Source organism: Tachyglossus aculeatus, chromosome 1 (assembly GCF_015852505.1).
Source record: "Tachyglossus aculeatus isolate mTacAcu1 chromosome 1, mTacAcu1.pri, whole genome shotgun sequence".
NCBI lineage: Eukaryota > Metazoa > Chordata > Mammalia > Monotremata > Tachyglossidae > Tachyglossus > Tachyglossus aculeatus.
Window position 1 is genome coordinate 15,246,422 of NC_052066.1, and position 21,299 is coordinate 15,267,720.

Consider the following 21,299-nt stretch of genomic DNA (forward strand, 5'->3'; position numbering starts at 1 on the left):
TTTCCTACAGAATTTTGGAGGCACCTAGTCTCTCCCTGCCCCTCTCATTCATTCATTCATTCAATCGTATTTATTGAGCGCTTACTGTGTGCAGAGCACTGTACTAAGCACTTGGGAAGTACAAGTCGGCAACATATAGAGACTGTCCCTACCCAAAAACGGGCTCGCAGTCTAGAAGGGGGAGACAAGACAACAGGCGTCCTTTAGATGGAGGATGTGGCTGGGAGGTGTTTCAATCACTCAGTCAATCCCGTTTATTGAGAACTTACTGTGTGCAGAGCACTGTATTAAGCACTTGGGAGAGTAAAATGCAACAATAGTGACATCCCCTGCCTACAAGGAGCTTAAGTCTAGAGGGAGGATGTGACCAGGGGGTCTTCTAGAGTGAGGTTGTGGACGGGGGTCATCTATGAGGGGTGAGGATGTGGCTGGGAAGGTCTCCTAGAGGGCGGGGTTGGCGGGAGGCAGAGGGGTCCTATAGAGGGAGGATCTGGTGGAAATCAAATTTCATATGTCATAATAATAATAATTATGGTATTTGTTAAGCGCTTACTATGTGACAAGCACTGTTCCAAGTGCTGTGGTAGATAGAAGATAAGCAGGCTTGTCCCACGTGGGGCTCACGGTCTTTATCCCCATTTTACAGTTGAGATAACTGAGGCACAGAGAATAATAACAATAATAATAATAATAATAATGGCATTTGTTAAGCACTTCCTATGTGCCAAGCACTGTTCTAAGCACTGGGGGGGATACAAGGTGATCAGGTTGTCCCGCGTGGGGCTCACAGTCTTCATCCCCGTTTTACAGATGAGGTCACTGAGGCTCAAACAAGTGAAGTGACTTGCCCATGATCACACAGCAGACAAGTGATGGAGCTGGGATTTGAACCCATGACCAATGACTCTGAAGCCCGTGCTCTTTCCACTGAGCCACACCGTTTCTCTCAGAGAAGCTAAGTGACTTGCCCAGGGTCACACAGCAGACAAGTAGCGGAGCCGGGATTAGAACCCACGACCTCTGAGTCCCAAGCCCGGGCTCTTGCCACTTGGGCATCATCCCACCTACCCAGGTGAGGCACTTCTCGCTTGGGGTCTGTGAGGGCCTTCCCTGACCACCTCATCCTAGGCTAAGTTCATTTCGTGGCTACTGAAAACGTGTGGAAAAGGACCGCCATAATGAGAAACAACTATAAAGGCTCAGTGAAGTCTGTGAAGTGAAGCTCACTTTCAACTGAGCAATCAATCAATCATTTATTTCTATTTATTTCTATTTGTTCTGAGGACTTGACACCTGTCCACATGTTTTGTTTCGTTGTCTGTCTCCCCCTTCTAGACTGTGAGCCCGTTGTTGGATAGGGACCGTCTCTATATGTTGCCGACTTGTACTTCCCAAGCGCTTAGTACAGTGCTCTGCACACAGTAAGCGCTCAATAAATACGATTGATGATGATGATGTTTTGTTTCGTTGTCTGTCTCCCCCTTCTAGACTGTGAGCCCGTTGTTGGATAGGGACTGTCTCTATATGTTTCCGACTTGTACTTCCCAAGCGCTTAGTACAGTGCTCTGCAAACAGTAAGCGCTCAATAAATATGACTGAATGAATAAATCAGTGGAACATATTAAACGATTTCTGTGGGCAGGGCACTCTATTAAGTGCTCAGGAGAGTACAGCCTAATTTGAGCTTGCAGATACGCTGCCTACCCTCATGGAGCTTACAGTCTAGTAGCAGTATGGGAAGCAGCACGGCGTAGTGGATAGAGCATGGGGCTGGGAGTCTGAAGGTCATGGGTTCTAATTCCGGCTCCACCACTAGTCTGCTGTGTGACCTTGAGCAAGTCACTTCACTTCTCTGTGCCTCAGTCACCTCTTCTGTAAAACGGGGATTGAGATTGTGAGCCCATGTGGGACAATTTGCTTGTATCCATCCCAGCGCTTAGTACAGTGCCTAGGACATAGTGAATGCTTAAACAAATACCATAAACCTTCTAGACTGTGAGCCCGCTGTTGGGTAGGGACCGTCTCTATATGTTGCCAACTTGTACTTTCCAAGCACTTAGTACAGTGCTCTGCACACAGTAAGTGCTCAATAAATACAGTTGAATGAATTAATGAATAATAATTATTATTATTAATTGTAGTATAATTGGGACCATGCTCTGCTTCCAGGATCCAGTTCAGCAAACCAATTATCTTAATGATGGCATTTATTAAGCGCTTACTATGTGCAAAGCACTGTTCTAAGTGCTGGGGAGGTTTCAAGGTGATCAGGTTATCCCACACGGGGCTCACAGTCAATCTCCATTTTACAGATGAGGTAACTGAAGCACAGAGAAGTTAAATGACTTGCCCAAAGTCACACAGCTGACCATTGGTAGAGCCGGGATTTGAACCTGTGACCTCTGACTCCAAAGCCCGGGCTCTATCCACTGAGCCACGCTGTAGTGTAAGGCTTGGATGACCTAACAACACGACTCCAAAGCAAGTGAGTCGTCCTTATGGGTCCCACAAAAATGACAATAACCAGATATGAGATCCAGTCTTTCCAGATCATTCTAGATGTCATTCCTGGTTTCTAGATGTCACAAGGGGATGATCAAAAAAATGATAACGGTAAGAAGTAGTATTTATTCAGCATTTATTCTATGGGTCAAATACGGTGGTCAACATTGGGTGAGACAGATGACCAGGCTGAATATGATCCCTGTTCCATTGGGGGCTCACAGTCTAAAAGGGAAGGAGGCAAGGCATTATCTCCAGTGTTCAGATGAGGAAACTGAGGTTCAGAGAAGTTAAATGATAGGCCTAAAGTCACTCAGAAGGCAATAATAATAATAATAATAATAATAATAATAATAATAATAATAATAAAAATAATGATAATAATAATAATAATAATGGTATTCGTTAAACACTGTTCTAAGTGCTGGGGACGTTACAAGGTGATCAGGTCACAGTCTTAATCCCCATTTTACAGATGAGGTTACAGGCACAGAGAACTTAAGTGACTTGCCCAAAGTCACACAGCTGACAATTGGCAAAGCCAGGATTTGAACCCATGACCTCTGACTCCAAAGCCCGGGCTCTTTCAACTGAGCCAAGGCAAGTGGCAGAGATGGCTTTAGAACCCATGTCTCCGTGACTGCCAATCCTGTTCTCTTTCCACTAGACCACACTCTCTCCCTCCTAACACTATGTGCGTTTAAAATAGAAACATTTACTATTTTGTATCTACCTTGGGTATCTTTCCCACAGCAAGAATGGCAGTCCAAAAATATTGTGCGTGTTGAACTGCTTAATCAATCTGCCAAAGAACTGTGATAGAAAATAACTACAAACTTAATAAGCGTACCCCACAATTTGAATAAAATTGGCAGAAATCATAATTACTCCTTGCAGTTAACCTACGCTAAACTTTTTTTTATAATGCACTCAGATTTAACATAGTAGAGATGAAGCAATTTCTAGATACTGTTGGTGCTTTGTCCGGAGTTAATCAGCTCCCTATTATGAGGTTTAATGTGATTTTCTTTCTCCTGACAAACCCCACTAATAATTTTCTCATACATAGTTTTAATTGCTTTAGGAGATACCGGCAACGCATTTTGGGATTCTAAAATTTTTCACACTTGCTGTGGAAAAATACCGAAAAATGTAAATGTTCCTCTTTATTCAGGGGGTGGGTGGGGGGAAGGGGTGAAACAAGTGAAGGAGCATGCTGAGAGTCAGGAGACCAGGGTTTCAGATCCTCCACTTGCCTGCTGTGTGACCTTGGTCAGGTCATTTATCTTCTTTGAGCCTCAGTTTCTTCATTTGCAAAATATGGATCGATCAGTGGTATTGAGTGCTTACTGTGGGCAGAGCACTGTACTAAGTACTTTGGAGAGTTGGTAGACATCATAATAATAATAATAATAATAATAATAATGGCATTTGTTAAGCACCTATGTGCAAAGCACTGTTCTAAGTGCTCGGGGGAATACAAGAGAATCAATCAATCAATCAATCAATCGTATTTATTGAGCGCTTCCTGTGTGCAGAGGACTGTACTAAGCACTTGGGAAGTACAAGTTGGCAACATATAGAGATGGTCCCTACCCAACAGTGGGCTCACAGTCTAGAAGGAGGAGACAGAGAAAAAAACCAAACACATTAACAAAATAAAATAAATAGAATAGATATGTACAAGTAAGATAAATACATAGAGTAATAAATATGTACAAACATATGTACATAATAATATAAATATGTACAAACATATATACATATATACAGAAGCAGCATGACTCAGTGGAAAGAGCACGGGCTTCGGAGTCAGAGGTCATGGGTTCAAATCCCGCTCCGCCAGTTGTCAGCTGTGTGACTTTGAGCAAGTCACTTAACTTCTCTGGGCCTCAGTTACCTCATCTGTAAAAATGGGGATAATGATTGTGAGCCCCACGTGGGACAACCTGATCACCTTGTAACCTCCCCAGCGCTTAGAACAGTGCTTTGCACATAGTAAGTGCTTAATAAATGCCATCATTATTAAATGCCTTGTAACAATAATATCAATCAATCATATTTATTGAGTGCTTACTGTGTGCAGAGCACTGTACTAAGTGCTTGGGAAGTACAAGTTGGCAACATATAGAGACAGTCCCTACCCAACAGTGGGCTATAATGACGATGGCATTTATTAAGCGCTTACTATGTGCAAAGCACTGTTCTAAGCATTGGGGAGGTTACAAGGTGATGAGGTTGTCCCACGGGGGGCTGACAATCTTAATCTCAAGGCCCTACTGGGAGCTCACCTCCTCCAGGAGGCCTTCCCAGACTGAGCCCCCTCCTTCCTCTCCCCCTCGTCCCCCTCTCCATCCCCCCGTCTTACCTCCTTCCCTTCCCCACAGCACCTGTATATATGTATATATGTTTGTACGTATTTATTACTCTATTTATTTATTTATTTTACGGGTACATATCTGTTCTATTTATTTTATTTTGTTAATATGTTTGGTTTTGTTCTCTGTCTCCCCCTTCTAGACTGTGAGCCCGCTGTTGGGTAGGGACTGTCTCTATATGTTGCCAACTTGTACTTCCCAAGCACTTAGTCCAGTGCTCTGCACACAGTAAGCGCTCAATAAATACGATTGATTGATTGATTGATTAATCCCCATTTTACAGACGAGGGAACCGAGGCTCAGAGAAGTTAAGTGACTTGCTCAAGGTCACACAGCAGACATGTGGCAGAGCCGGGATTCGAACCCATGGCCTCTGACTCCCAAGCCCGGGCTCTTTCCACTGAGCCTGTTCCCCACCCACAAGGCTGCATCTCATCTGATCATCTAATGTCTACCCCAACTTTTAGCATAGTTTCGGGCACATAGTAAGCACTTCATGAAAACCATGACTATTTTTAACTCTGTCACATTTTACGTGCCTCAACTAAAAAAGGCAATGTAGGTTTTAAGCATGTATTTAACTGGACAGTTATCAGACTTTTTTGTTAGCACCCTTTTTGGCTGTTTGCTGTAAGATGAGTTCTCTCAGAATTAGTACAGACTTTGTCTTGGTGTAGATCATTGTTGAAAAAATGCTAAACCAAATTATACAACTGCTAGCTCACCATAAAAAGTTTTATGCAAGAAGTGCCCGATTATCCATAATCATGCCTATTAACTTGGGACAATAAAATTCAGGAAGCATAATCTCTTTAGAATTACTAGCTGTCTAAAGAGAGGGCCACAATCTTTTATAAATTTAAAGGAAACTTAAATCGGGAGAAATGCTTTTACGTACAGCCATTACTGGACATGGTTAGCTAGGCGGTGAATAATAAAAGGTGCGTTGATCAAAGATTGCTTTATATTCCTTGATGACACGCACCATATCTGGCATGCAGAGACTCACAAGGACGTTTTCAATTGAAACACATCTTAGAAACATCCCTTTTTGGGATTCAGTACTTAGAAACAATAGCAGTGTACAGAGCATCCAATTCAGATATAAAGTCGCGCAAATGCTTTACTATTTACAGATTTGGAGAAACTGTATAGCTCTAGGGCAGGGATAGAGAAGCTTCACAGACTGAAGAATTGCAAACTAAAAGCCTACTATGGCAGAAAGCCACAAGTCAAAAAAGAATGCCTTTAATCGAAAGAGAGGGTAGCAGCGTGGCTCAGTGGAAAGAGCCCGGGCTTTGGAGTCAGAGTTCATGAGTTCAAATCCTGGCTCTGCCAATTGTCAGCTGTGTGACTTTGGGCAAGTCACTTCACTTCTCTGGGCTTCAGTTACCTCATCTGGAAAATAGGGATTAAGACTGGGAGCCGCCCGTGGGACAACCCGATCACCTTGTAACCTCCCCAGCGCTTAGAACAGTGCTTTGCACATAGTAAGTGCTTAATAAATACTATTATTATTATTATTATTATTATTATTCCTGCCTAGAGTGGAGGTCTGGAGAAGTGACAAGGGAGAATAAGCAGGGGTAGGGACTGAGGCAGTCAGTCAGTCAACAGTTAATCCTATTTATTGAGCACTTACTATGTATACATCAATCAATCAATCGTATTTATTCATTCATTCATTCAATCGTATTTATTGAGCGCTTACCGTGTGCAGAGCACTGTACTAAGCACTTGGGAAGTACAAATTGGCAACATATAGAGACAGTCCCTACCCAACAGTGGGCTCACAGTCTAAAAGGGGGAGACAGAGAACAAAACCAAACATACTAACAGAATAAAATAAATAGAATAGCTATGTACAAATAAAATAAATAAATAAATAAATAGAGTAAAAAATATGTACAAACATATATACATATATACAGGTGCTGTGGGGAAGGGAAGGAGGTAAGATGGGGGGATGGAGAGGGGGACGAGGGGGAGAGGAAGGAAGGGGCTCAGTCTGGATATGTGCAAGTAAAATAAATAAATAAATAGAGTAATAAATATGTACAAACATATATACATATATACAGGTATATGCTACACATCACTGTAGTAAGAGCTTGGGAAGGCAGAACAATAAAGCAGACACATTTCCCACCCACAGTGAGCTTACAGTCTAAAGTGGGGCAGGGTACAAGACTGGGTTTCGCCAATACACCCTTCTCTGGTCGGAGTGGAGTAGCATGGGGGTGTTCTGTGGCCACCAAAAAGGCCACAGAAGCAGCAAACCGCAGCTGGATACTGCTGTGAAAAATCGAGCCTCAAGGCATGTGGTATTTGTTAAGCACTTACTACGTGCCAGCCACTGTACTAAGCGCTGGGGTGGGTACAAGCAAATTGGGTTGGACGCAGTCCGTGTCCCACGTGGGGCTCACGGTTTCAAACCTCATTTGGCAGGTGAAGTAACTGAGACACGGAGAAGTGACTTCATCATCATCATCAATCGTATTTATTGAGCGCTTACTGTGTGCAGAGCACTGTACTAAGCGCTTGGGAAGTACAAGCTGGCAACATATAGAGACGGTCCCTACCCAACAGTGGGCTCACAGTCTAAAAGGGGGAGACGGAGAACAAAATCAAACATACTAACAAAATAAAATAGAATAGATATGTACAAGTAAAATAAATAAATAGAGTAACAAATATGTACAAACATATATACATATATACAGGTGCTGTGGGGAAGGGAAGGAGGTAAGATGCGGGGGGATGGAGAGGGGGACGAGGGGGAGAGGAAGGAAGGGGCTCAGTCTGGGAAGGCCTCCTGGAGGAGGTCAGCTCACATAGCAGACAAGTGGCGGAGCCGGGATTAGAACCCAGGTCCTTCCGACCCTTTCCACTAAGCCAGGCTGCTTCTCTGCACACAGGGAGTGCTCAATAAATACCACGGATTGATGAATTGATTAATTGTACTTCCCAAGCGCTTAGTACAGTGTTTTGCACACAGTAAGCGCTCAATAAATACAATTGAATGAATGAATGAATTGATCTCTGAGCAATTCCCCATTTCACTGAGGATGGAGGTAAAAAGGACAGGCCTTAAATTTAGGCAAATTAAGATTTGGATTAGATCATCTACCAACTCTGTTTCACTGTACTCTCCCCAGTGCTTAGTAAGGTGCTCTGCCCACAGTAAACTCTCCCCCTTCCCAATCCACCCCCCTCTAAACTGTAAGCTCATTGTGGGCAGGGAATGGGTCTGTTTACTGTTGCATTGTACTCTTCCAAGTGCTTAGTACAGTACTCTGCACATTCATTCAATCATACTTATCGAGCGCTTACTATGTGCAGAGCACCGTACTAAGCGCTTGGGAAGTACAAGTCGGCAACATATAGAGACGGTCCTTACCCAACAACGGGCTCACAGTAAATGCTCAATAAATGCGATTGGATGAATGAACTGAAAGATACATATGATGGATTGATGGATCTAACGGGGGTGAGATTTGCGTAAAAGGCATCTGGGTGGATTATGAATATATGTTGGGATCCTAACAAATTTACCAATCCTTTACTAGAAGGTGCTGAATTGCAACCCACTATGGTGCCCGTGGCCCCTTTGATTGACATCTGCCAATCATATGGCACAATCTGACGCCAGCCTGGCTCCTGGCTCTCATTAACTTTAGGTAAGTCACTTAACTTCCCTGTGCCTCAGTTCCCTCATCTGTAAACTGGGGATTAAGACTGTGAGCCCCACGTGGGACAACTTGATTAGCTTGTATCTCCCCCAGCACTTAGAACAGTACTTGGCACTTAGTAAGTGCTTAACAAATACCATTATTATTATTCATTCATTCATTCACTCTGGGCATATTACTCCCCTCCTCAAAAATCTCCAGTGGCTACCGATCAATCTGCGCATCAGGCAGAAACTCCTCACCCTGGGCTTCAAGGCTGTCCATCCCCTCGCCCCCTCCTACCTCACCTCCCTTCTCTCCTTCTACTGCCCAGCCCGCAACCTCCGCTCCTCTGCCGCTAATCTCCTCACTGTGCCTCGTTCTCGCCTATCCCGCCATCGACCCCCGGCCCACGTCATCCCCCTGGCCTGGAATGCCCTCCCTCCCAACATCCGCCAAGCTAGCTCTCTTCCTCCCTTCAAGGCCCTACTGAGAGCTCACCTCCTCCAGGAGGCCTTCCCAGACTGAGCTCCGTCTTTCCTCCTCTCATCCCCCCTCCATCCCCCCGTCTTACCTCCTTCCCTTCCCCACAGCACCTGTATATATGTATATATGTTTGTACATATTTATTACTCTATTTATTTATTTATTTTGCTTGTACATATCTATTCTATTTATTTTATTTTGTTAATATGTTTGGTTTTGTTCTCTGTCTCCCCCTTCTAGACTGTGAGCCCACTGTTGGGTAGGGACTGTCTCTATGTGTTGCCAATTTGTACTTCCCAAGCGCTTAGTACAGTGCTCTGCACATAGTAAGCGCTCAATAAATACGATTGATTGATTGATTCATTCATTCAATCGTATTTATTGAGCGCTTACTGTGTGCACAGCACTGTACTAAGCGCTTGGGAAGTACAAGTTGGCAACATATAGAGATGGTCCCTACCCAATAGCGGGCTCACAGTCTAGAAGGGGGAGACAGGCAACAAAACAAAACAGGCTCCACCACTTGTCTGCTGTGTGACCTTGGGCAAGACACTTAACTTCTCTGAGCTTCAGTTACCTCATCTGTAAAATGGGGATTAAGACTGTGAGCCTCACATGAGACAACCTGCTCACTTTGTATCCCCCCAAGCGCTTAGAACAGTGCTTTGCACATAGTAAGCGCTTAACAAATGCCAACATTATTATTATTATATTTAAAAAATAAAATAAATTGAATAAATATGTACAAATAAAATAGAGTAATAAATATGTACAAACATATATACATATATATAGGTGCTGTGGGGATTAACACCCATGCAGTCTGTCAATTGTACTTATTAAGCACTTTCTATGTGCAGTGTACTGTACTAAGCACTTGGGAGAGTACAACATAACAATATAACAGAGACATTCCTTACCCACAGTGAGCTAACATCATCATCATCAATCGTATTTATTGAGCACTTACTGTGTGCAGAGCACTGTACTAAGCAGTCTAGAGAGGGGGAGATGGACATTAATATAAATAAATAAACTACAGATATGGACATAATAATAATAATGGCATTTATAATAATAGTAATAATGATGGCATTTATTAAACGCTTACTATGTGCAAAGCACTGTTCTAAGCGCTGGGGAGGTTACAAGGTGATCAGGTTGTCCCATAGGGGGCTCACAGTTTTAATCCCCATTTTCCAGATGAGGTAACTGAGGCCCAGAGAAGCGAAGTGACTTGCCCAAAGTCACACAGCTGACAGTTGGCGGAGCCGGGATTTGAACCCATGACCTCTGACTCCAAAGCCCGGGCTCTTTCCATTGAGCCACGCTGCTTCTTAGTCTCCAGAGTTTATCTGGAGACTTCTCCATCACCCAGGCAAATTTCTCTCCAAGTGGAACCACAATCACACACAGTAAGCGCTCAATAAATACAATTGATTGATTGATTGATTGATCAGTCATTAATTTCTCCTTCACTGAAACATTCTGGATTCTTCCCTGTGCAGTCCACCAGGGCAATCTGATTCTGGCCCCGGCTCCTCCCGTCTAACTGGGAGACCTTGGAAAAGTTGGGGAAGCTCTTTCCACTTGGATTTTCCCCACCATAGAAAAGGGATATCATTTATCATCCAGGAGCTGTACAGCACTTGGAGCTTAACTAATCGACTGTAATGTGTTTTGAAAAGATGAAGTGCTCTGAAAACGTGAAGTACCATAATAGCTCAAGTGGTATATTTATATTTTCGGATGGACAGAGATACAATTACCAAGGCAGAACTTGAAGGTTACAGAGGGCACAGGAGGAAGGGAGATAGAGCACAAGCCTGGGAGCCACAAGATCAAGGGTTTTAATCCCAGCTCCACCGCTTGTCTGCTCTGTGGCTTTGGGCAAGTTACTTCACTTCTCTGTGCCTCAGTTACCTCATCTGTAAAATAGGGATTGAGACTGTGAGTTCCATGTGGGACAAGGGACTGTGTCCATTGCGATTTACTTGTATCCACCCCAGAGCTTAGTACAGTGCCTGACACTGTAGACTGTGAGCCCGTTGTTGGGTAGGGACTGTCTCTATATGTTGCCAACTTGTACTTCCCAAGCGCTTAGTACAGTGTTTTTCACACAGTAAGAGCTCAATAAATACGATTGAATGAATGACACATAATAATCACTTAAATACAATAATAATGATAATAATTGTTATTATTATTATTATTATTATTATTAAGGAATACTTGGGACCAGTTTGGAGTAGAAGATAAACTATGATTTGATGAATAGAAGAGATGTCCTTGAAACACTTGAATACTGGGACACAGGCAGGGACTAATAAAAATAATCATAATTATAGTAACGGTGGTATTTATTAAGCACTTACTATGTGCCAGGCACTGTACTAAGCTCTGGATGGATACAACCAAAGTGGGTTGGACACAGTCCCGGTCCTGCATGGTACTCACAGTCTTAATCCCCATTTCACAGATGAGGTAACTGAGGCACAGAGAAGTGAAGTGGCTTGCCCTAAACCACCCAGCAGAACAATGGCAAAGCCGGGATTAGAACCCATGATCTTCCGGCTCCCAGGCCCTGCTTTATCCACTGCGCCATGTTAGACATTGTTACGGGTACCAAGCGCTTAGTACAGTGCTCTGCACACAGTAAGTGCTCAATAAATACGATTGAATGAATAACGAGGTGGGCTACTAATGGCATTTAACCAATCTAACTCACGAGGCCTGAACAGACACACCGTGTATATCCCGCTCCAATCTGAGAACTGTGAGACCCTAGATTCATATTCCTGGGAGGAAGGCGACCCCTGGTAAAGGATAACCACATCCCCGCACCAGGTGCAGAATGGCTCAACTCCAGGAATGTAGACCGTATCTCACAAAAATGCGGTTAGATATCATACAGTACAGTGCTCTGCAAACAGTAAGCGATCAATAAATACGATTGATTGATTGATACAGCAAGGACTGTATGCGACTGTGACTGTGAGCCCGTTTCTAGACTGTGAGCCCGTTGTTGGGTAGGGACTGTCTTTATAGGTTGCAAACTTGTACTTCCCGAGCGCTTAGTACAGTGCTCTGCACACAGTAAGTGCTCAATAAATACAATTGAATGAATGAATGAAAGGACAAACCCAAATGTTTGGGTGGCAGAAAAGCACCCGACTTGGTCGGGAGGACACTTCCCAAGGTGATAACGCTCCCTTAGCCCCAGTACTACTACTACTACTACTACTACTACTACTACTACTACTACTACTACTGCTGCTGCTGCTGCTGCTGCTGCTGCTACTACTACTACTACTACTACTACTACTACTACTACATAATTATAATATTTTTTAAGTTCTTACTATGTGCAAGGCCCTGTACTAAGTGCTGAGGTAGCTACAAACAAATCGGGTTGGACACAGTCCCTGTCCCACATGGGGCTCACAGTCTCAATCCCCATTTTCCAGATGAGGTGACTGAAGCCCAGAGAAATGAAGTTCATTCAATCATATTTATTGAGCACTTACTGTGTGCAGAGCACTGTTCTTAGCTCTCCATCAATCAATCAATCAATCGTATTTATTGAGCGCTTACTATGTGCAGAGCACTGTACTAAGCTCTCTCCATCCCCTCGCCCCCTCCTACCTCACCTCCCTTCTCTCCTTCTCCAGCCCAGCCCGCACCCTCCACTCCTCTGCCGTTCACCTCCTCACTGGGCCTCGTTCTCACCTGTCCCGCCATCGACCCCCGGCCCACGTCCTCCCCCAGGCCTGGAATGCCCTCCCTCTGCCCATCCGCCAAGCTAGCTCTCTTCCTCCCTTCAAGGCCCTACTGAGAGCTCACCTCCTCCAGGAAGCCTTCCCAGACTGATCCCCCCTTTTCCTCTTCTCCTCCCCTCCCCATCACCCCCACTCCCTCCCTCTTTCCCACCTCCTTCCCCTCCCCACAGCACTTGTGTATCTTTGTACATATTTACTAATGTATTTACTTTATTAATGATGTGTATATATCTATAATTATATGTATTTTGATGGTATTGACACCTGTCTACTTGTTCTGTTTCGCCGTCTGTCTCCCCCTTCTAGACTGTGAGCCCGTTGTTGGGTAGGGACTGTCTCTATATATTGCTGAATTGTATTTTCCAAGTGCTAACTACAGTGCTCTGCACAGAGTAAATGCTCAATAAATATGATTGAATGAGTGAATGAATTAATGAACTTAATGCTTGGATAGGTTTGCTGCAGTGACTTGTCCAAGGTCACAAGGCAGACACATGGTAGAGCCGGGAATAGAACCCATGGCCTTCTGACCCTCAGGCCTGTCCTATATCCACTAAACGACGCTCTACTGTTGTGCATGAAACCAGCCCGGTTTATAAAAATGCCCTGCTTCCCCCTTGCATTGAGACCCATCATCATCATCATCATCATCATCATCATCATAATAATGACATTTATTAAGCACTTACTATGTGCAAAGCACTGTTCTAAGCACTGGGAAGATTACAAGATGATCAGGTTGTCCCACGGGGGCTCACAGTCTTAATCCCCGTGTTTTTACAGATGAGGGAACTGAGGCCCAGAGAAATTAAGTGACTTGCCCAAAGTCACACAGCTGACAACTGGCAGAGCTGGGATTTGAACCCATGACCTCTGACTCCAAAGCCCGGGCTCTTTCCACTGAGCCCCGCTGCAGAGGATGTCTCTGTGTTCTCCCAGCAGCTCCCCTGTGAACTTTGGCTTTTGTCTCCCAGCACATCCTGTGGTGTTAGTATTCCTAGACGAAGAAACTATAACTTGATATTTCATTGAATTGTTGGGGGCTTTATTATTGCGACACTATTATCCAATACAGAACCTTAACAAACGTCCATTCGGCAATGGATTTTTATATCACTTTATCAGTCAATCAAAGGTATTGAGTGTTTACTATGCACAGAGAAGCAGCGTGGCTAAATAGAAAGAGCCTGGGCTTTGGAGTCAGCAGTCATGGGTTCAAATCCCGGCTCCGCCAATTGTCACCTGTGTGACTTTGGGCAAGTCACTTAACTTCTCTGTGCCTCAGTTAACTCATCTGCAAAATGGGGATTAAGACTGTGAGCCCCACATGGGACAACCTGATCACCCTGTAATGATGATAATAATAATAATAATAATAATAATAATGGCATTTATTAAGCACTTACTATGTGCAAAGCAGTGTTCTAAGCACTGGGGTGGTTACAAAGTGATCACCTTGCATCCTCCCCAGTGCTTAGAACAGTGCTTTGCACATAGTAAGTGCTTAACAAATGCCATCATTATTATTACTAAGTGCTTGGGAAAGCACAACATGAGAGTTGGCAGACGCGATTCCCGCCAACAAGGAATTTACAATCTACAATGGGAGATGGACATAAAAAGAGACTAGGGCTAGCGTGGTCTAGTGGAAAGAACCCGGGCTTGGGAGTCAGAGGTCGTGGGTTCTAATCCCGGCTCTGCCACTTGTTTCCCGTGTGAGCTTGGGCAAATCACTTAACTTCTCTGTGCCACAGTTACCTCACCTGTGAAATGGGGATTAAGACTGTTAGCCCCACATGGGACAACCTGATTACCTCGTATCTACCCCAGCTCTTAGAATAGTGTTTGGCACATAGTAAGCACTTAACAAATACCAAAATAATAAGGGAAGACAGACAGATATCCCTGGGAGACAAATCATAATAAATCAAAGGGAAAGGAAGTGGTTCATTCAACCATACTGACTGAGTGCTTACTGTGTTCATAGGACTGTACTAAGTGCTTTCTAGACTGTGAGCCCGCTGTTGGGTAGGGACCGTCTCTATACGTTGCCACCTTGTACTTCCCTAGTGCTTAGTACAGTGCTCAGCACACAGTAAGCGCTCAATAAATATGATTGAATGAATGAATGCTTGAGAGAGTACAATATAATAATAAAATAATAATAATGCTGGCATTTGTTAAGTGCTTACTATGTGTGAAGCACTGTTCTAAGCGCTGGGGGGATACAAGGTGATCAGGTTGTCCCACGTGGGGCTCACAGTCTTAATCCCCATTTTTACAGATGAGGGAACTGAGGCCCAGCGAAGTTAAGTGACTTGCCCAAAGTCACACAGCTGACAAGCGGCGGAGGCGGGATTAGAACCCACAACCTCTGATTCCCAAGCCTGGGCTCTTTCCACCCAGCCACGCTGCTCCCCTGAAGTGGTTGAATTTGATTATTCCAGGGAAGAGAGAGTGGCTTTTCAATTGATGAGCTTCAACGAACAATTTCTTAATTGAGTGCCAGGGAGAAGTGCTCAAGGAATCTTGCTCTTAGTTATAGAGCTAGCACTGATTTAATTTTGTTAAAATAGTAAGCTCCTTTGAGTTAATGCATAATGCTTTCATCCCATTAATTCATTAAATCATGATTACTTCTCTCAGTAAGAGTCCACCACAGTGGAAAAACCTTCGAAAGATTTGATTTATGAGTAAGTTTAAATACGAATACGACACGGTAGCCTTACCTGTTATATTGCAGTAAACATGCATTGGTCTGAGAGGCCCACTTCCATCCAAGTCCACCTGGAAAAAACCTGATGGATTTCCTTTGTGTCTGTAGGCTTCACAGGATTGTTCATAGATAGCTGAGAAAGAGACAGGGTTAATAAGAATGATTTGATTTACACTACCTAAATTTGTTATAATTCAATTTCCTAAACTCTCTCTCCCCTCTCCACCTCACGCAGCCTAAAACTGCCATGTGTGACCCTTAAGGCAGTTGAAGTATTCCCCCTTACCATTCCAAATACCAACACAACACACATTCAGTGTCTCTGTTTTTATTTATTTATTTTATTTTTATTTATGGGGTTTGTTAATTACTATGTGCCAGTCATTCTGCTAAGCTCTGGGGTAGATAACGAACCAATATGGCAGGACACAGTCCCTGCCCCACATGGGGCTCTCAGTCTTAATCCCCATTTTACAGATGAGGTAAAGGAGGCACAGAGAACGTAAGTGATTTCCCCAAGGTCGGGGCCACATAACTAGTAGAGCTTCCACCTCAAAAACCAGATTAGATTTATAAAGCAGCTTCAGCTTTTGGTCCCTGACCATCAAAAGCCAGTCATTCACTATTCATCTTAAGGTGGATTTTAAGTCGTTTTCTTGTTACAAAATGTTTTTATCATCTGTTTTAATGAGACAATCAAAATCCCCTGAAACCCTGCTCTGGGAAAGAATCCCAGCTTGAGCCGGCCATTGTTCTTTCCAGGAGTGGCACATTACCTGTGGGGATATTCATTCAATCGTATTTATCGAGCGCTTGCTGTGTGCAGAGCACTGTACTAAGTGCTTGATGCCTGCTGTACCATGGCTGGCATTCTCAGGTAGCAGATGGCCCTCTCACATAATAGGAGGTCTTTAAAATGCTCCTTGCACAGCTCCATTATAGCCCGTTTATACATACAAATATGGTAGATCAAGCGTATTTATTGACTGCTCACCGTGTTTAAAGGATCAATCAATCAGTGGCATTTATCAAGGTCTTACTCATTGCAGAGCACTGTATTAAGTGCTTGGGAGAGGTCAATCAATCTTCACAATCCCTGCTGAACTCTCACAACTTTACCCATATAGGGCAAGCTTTTATTGAGACCGTTGAAGGTCACTCTGCTCTGAATTTGAAAGTGAAACTGTTCTGATTTCTTGGTAGAAAAATCATATTAAGGACTCTCTCCACCAAGTTTATACTCTGGTTTCCAATTAATGGATCTTCAAAAATGTTGAAGTGAGAATGGTGAGATAGAGAAGCCACGTGGCTCAGTGGAAATCGATCAATCGTATTTATTGAGCGCTCACTGTGTGCAGAGCACTGTACTAAGCGCTTGGGAAGTACAAGTTGCCAACATATAGAGACGGTCCCTACCCAACAGTGGGCTCACAGTCTAAAAGGGGGAGACAGAGAACAAAACCAAACATACTAACAAAATAAAATAAATAGAATAGATATGTACAAGTAAAATAAATAAATAAATAAATAGAGTAATAAATATGTACAAACATATATACATATATACAGGTGCTGCGGGGAAGGGAAGGAGGTAAGATGCGGGGGATGGAGAGGGGGACGATGGAGAGGGGAAAGAGCCCAGGCTTTGGAGTCAGAGGTCATGGGTTCAAATGCCGGCTCCGCTACTTGTCAGCTGTGTGACTTTGGGCAAGTCATTTAACTTCTCTGCGCCTCAGTTGCCTCATCTGTAAAATGGGGAGAAAGACTGTGAGCCCCCCTTGGACAACCTGATCACCTTGTAACCTCCCCAGTGCTTAAACAGTGCTTTGCACATAGTAAGTGCTTAATAAATGGCATTATTATTACTATAAATGTCACAAAAGACATCATTTCATCATTTGCTTTGTTCTCTCTTGCTCCCACTTCCTCTCCCACCTTGACTCAGATTTAATTTCTAATTAAGATCATCCAATATGGTCTATTTTTTATTATGAGAAAAAATAAGCAGTGACTATTGTGTTCACAATGCTACTTAATGCAAAATTGGAAAATTGAGTCAAACGTAATTGATTCCATAAATATGCAGGGATGACATCTTCCCCAATAACACGCAATCTCCCACTTTAGAGAGTAAACTCCTTTTTATTCTGGACTTCTCAAGTATTTAGTTGAGTGCATTCAGTGCATTTATTGAACACACTCAAAAAATGCTACTGCTACTACCACTAAGACTACTGTGATGAAAAGATCTATTCATGTAAAAATGCATTCTAACATTACAAGTTGCAGATAGTCATCCTTTGCTTTGTGTGTTTATATTTGTTTTTCTTTCCCCTGAACTGAACTTACTTTTTTTGGATCTTGTATAGAAAAGTAAACTCTACTTGGTTAAATCTACAATATTTTTTGGAGAAACTAAACCACCTATTGTCTCTTTTAATCACTGGCTTCCCAACAGGCAAACCAAAATGTCGGGAAAAATTGAAACTATGGACCAAAAAATGTCAACTGCCCTCAGTATGAGGACTGGAAGGGGGAAAACAAAATGATGGGCTGAGAGTACAGGAAAATACAAACTAAAGGAAAAAACATCACTGCTGTCACAGCAAGGGACTCCCTCTCCCGTCATATTCAACAGATCACCACTCTCTCCATCTTCAAAGGCCTACTAAAATCATATCTATGTATGTATATATATATATATTATATATGTTTGTACATATTTATTACTCTATTTATTTATTTATTTTACTTGTACATATCTATACTATTTATTTTATTTTGTTAGTATGTTTGGTTTTGTCTCCCCCTTTTAGACTGTGAGCTCACTGTTGCGTAGGGACTGTCTCTATATGTTGCCAATTTGTACTTCCCAAGCACTTAGTACAGTGCTCTGCACACAGTAAGCGCTCAATAAATACGACTGATGATGATGATGATGATATCTCCTGTGAGAGGTCTTTCTTGACTCTCCCTTCATTTCCCCAACCTGTACACCCCCACTTCTTCATCCCCTTTGGACTTGGGTGTGACTCCTTAAGTATTTAAGACCATAAACTCATTGTGGGCAGGGAAGGTGTCTGCTACATTGTTAAACTGTACTCGCCCAAGCCTTTAGTACTGTGCTCCTCACATAGTAAGTGCTCAATAAATATGATTTAAAGACTGACTGATACCCCACCCCCAGCCCCACATCACTTAGAGAAGCAGCATGGCTCACTGGAAAGAGCCCGGGCTTTGGAGTCAGAGGTCATAGGTTCAAATCCAGGCTCTGCCAATTGTCAGCTGTGTGACTTTGGGCAAATCACTTAACTTCTCTGGGCCTCAGTTACCTCATCTGTAAAATCATCATCATCATCATCAATCGTATTTATTGAGCGCTTACTGTGTGCAGAGCACTGTACTAAGTAAAATGGGGATTAAGACTGTGAGCTCCCCATGGGACAACCTGATCACCTTGTAACCTCCCCAGTGTTTAGAACACTGCTTTGCACACAGTAAGTGCTTAATAAATGCCATTATTATTATTATGTGCATATCCTTACACTCTGCCTTTCTCCCTATCTGAAATTTATTTTAATGCCTGTCTCTTCCTATAGACTGTAAGCTCCTTGGGGGCAGGAACTGTCTCTCTCAACTCCATTATGGTTTATTCTCCCAAGAGCTTAGGACAGTGGCCTGCACACAGTGAGTGCTGAATAAAGATGAATGATTGATTAATTGATTGATTGATTAAAAAAAAAAAGATGGGCCTGAGAGATTTTTATTAAGGTCATCCTTTAACTTGGATTTACTCCCTTTATTAGCCCCTCCTTTATCCCCACAGAATTTATGTACATATCTGTAATATATTAATTTGATTTAATGTCTGTCTCCCCCTATACAACCGTAAGCTCATTGTGGGCAGGGGATGGGTTGACCAACCTTACTAAATTGTACTCTCCCAAGCTCTTAGTACAGGGCTTTGAACACAGCAAGTGCTCAATAAATATGACGACTGATTGCTTGGAGACCTGTGTGCAGAACAATATTTTAGAAAGGCCATCTGAGCAGCACAGAGTAGATTTTTTCAGATGTGAAAATGAGAAGAGAATGAGAAAAGCTGCATGGCCTAATGAATAGTTTATGAGCCTGGATTCTAATTCCAGTTATACCACTTGTCTGCTCTGTGACATTGGGCAAATCACTTAGCTTCTCTGGGCCTCAGTTTCCTCATGTATAAAATGAGAAATTAATAATAATCTTCTAGACTGTGAGCCCATTGTTGGGTAGGGACTGTCTCTATATGTTGCCAACTTGTACTTCCCAAGCGCTTAGTACGGTGCTCTGCACACAGTAAGTGCTCAATAAATATGATTGAATGAATGAATGAATGAATAATAATAATAATAATAATTTTATTGTTATTATTAAGGGCTTACTCTGTGCCAAGTACTGTACTAAAAGTTGGGGTAGATACAATATAATCAACTATATTTATTGAGTGCTTGCTGTGTGCAGAGCATTAGAACAGTGCCTGGCACATAGCAACTGCTTAACAAATGCCATTATTATTATTATTATTACTGAGCACTTGGGGATTACAATACAGTACAGTTGGTAGACACATTCCTGTCCACCAGGAGTTTACAGTCTCGAGGGGAAGACAGACCATATTTCATTCTGCTGCCTGGATCATTTTCCTGCAAAAACATTCAGGACATGTTTCCCCATTCCTCAGAAATTCCAGTAGTAACCCAGCCACCTCCCTATCAAACAAAAACTCCTCACCAAGAGCTTGAAAGCAGCCCATCAGCTTGCCCTCCCCTACTTCACCTTACTACTCTCCTACTAAATCCAGCCCGCAGTGTTCCTCATTCGTGTCTATCTCACCACCGACCCTTAGCCCTGCCACTGGCCTGGCCTATTACTCTATTTACTTATTTATTACTCTATTTATTTATTTATTTTACTTGTACATATCTATTCTATTTATTTTATTTTGTTAGTATGTTTGGTTTTGTTCTCCATCTCCCCCTCTTACACTGTGAGCTCACTGTTGGGTAGGGATTGTCTCTATACGTTGCCAACTTGTACTTCCCAAGCGCTTAGTACAGTGCTCTGCACACAGTAAGCACTCAATAAATATGATTGATTGATTGATTGGAAAACCCTCCCTTCTCCAATCTGACAGACAATGACTCTCCCCACCTTCAAAGCCTTATTGAAGGCCCATCTCCTCCAAGAGACCTTCCCTGACTAAGCCCTCCTTTCCTCTTCCCACTCCCTTCTGCATCGCCCTGTCTTGCTCCCTTTATTCATTCCCCTCCCAGCCCCACACCACTTATATACATATCTGTAATTGATTCATTTATATTAATATTTATTTATATTAGCCCCTTCCTTCCTCTCCCCCTCGTCCCCCCCTCCATCCCCCCATCTTACCTCCTTCCCTTCCCCACAGCACCTGTATATATGTATATGTTTGTACATATTTATTACTCTATTTATTTATTTATTTATCTATTTTACTTGTACCCATCTATTCTATTTATTTTATTTTGTTAGTATGTTTGGTTTTGTTCTCTGTCTCCCTCTTCTAGACTGTGAGCCCACTGTTGGGTAGGGACTGTCTCTATATGTTGCCAGCTTGTACTTCCCAAGCGCTTAGTACAGTGTTCTGCACACAGTAAGCGCTCAATAAATACGATTGATTGATTGATTGATTGATTGATGCCTGCCTCCCTCTCTACACTGTAAGCTCATTGTGAGCAGGGAATGTGTCTGC

The 21,299-nt window shown here is 42.9% G+C and overlaps 1 protein-coding gene across 1 annotated transcript in view; it reads right to left on the bottom strand.

The window, feature by feature from the left end:
- Positions 1 to 21,299, bottom strand: part of CNTNAP5 (contactin associated protein family member 5) — a 919,822-nt gene that overhangs the window by 298,102 nt on the left and 600,421 nt on the right. The window contains 1 exon segment of the mRNA XM_038741400.1: positions 15,546 to 15,665. Within this exon segment, the coding sequence (XP_038597328.1) occupies positions 15,546 to 15,665 (120 nt within the window).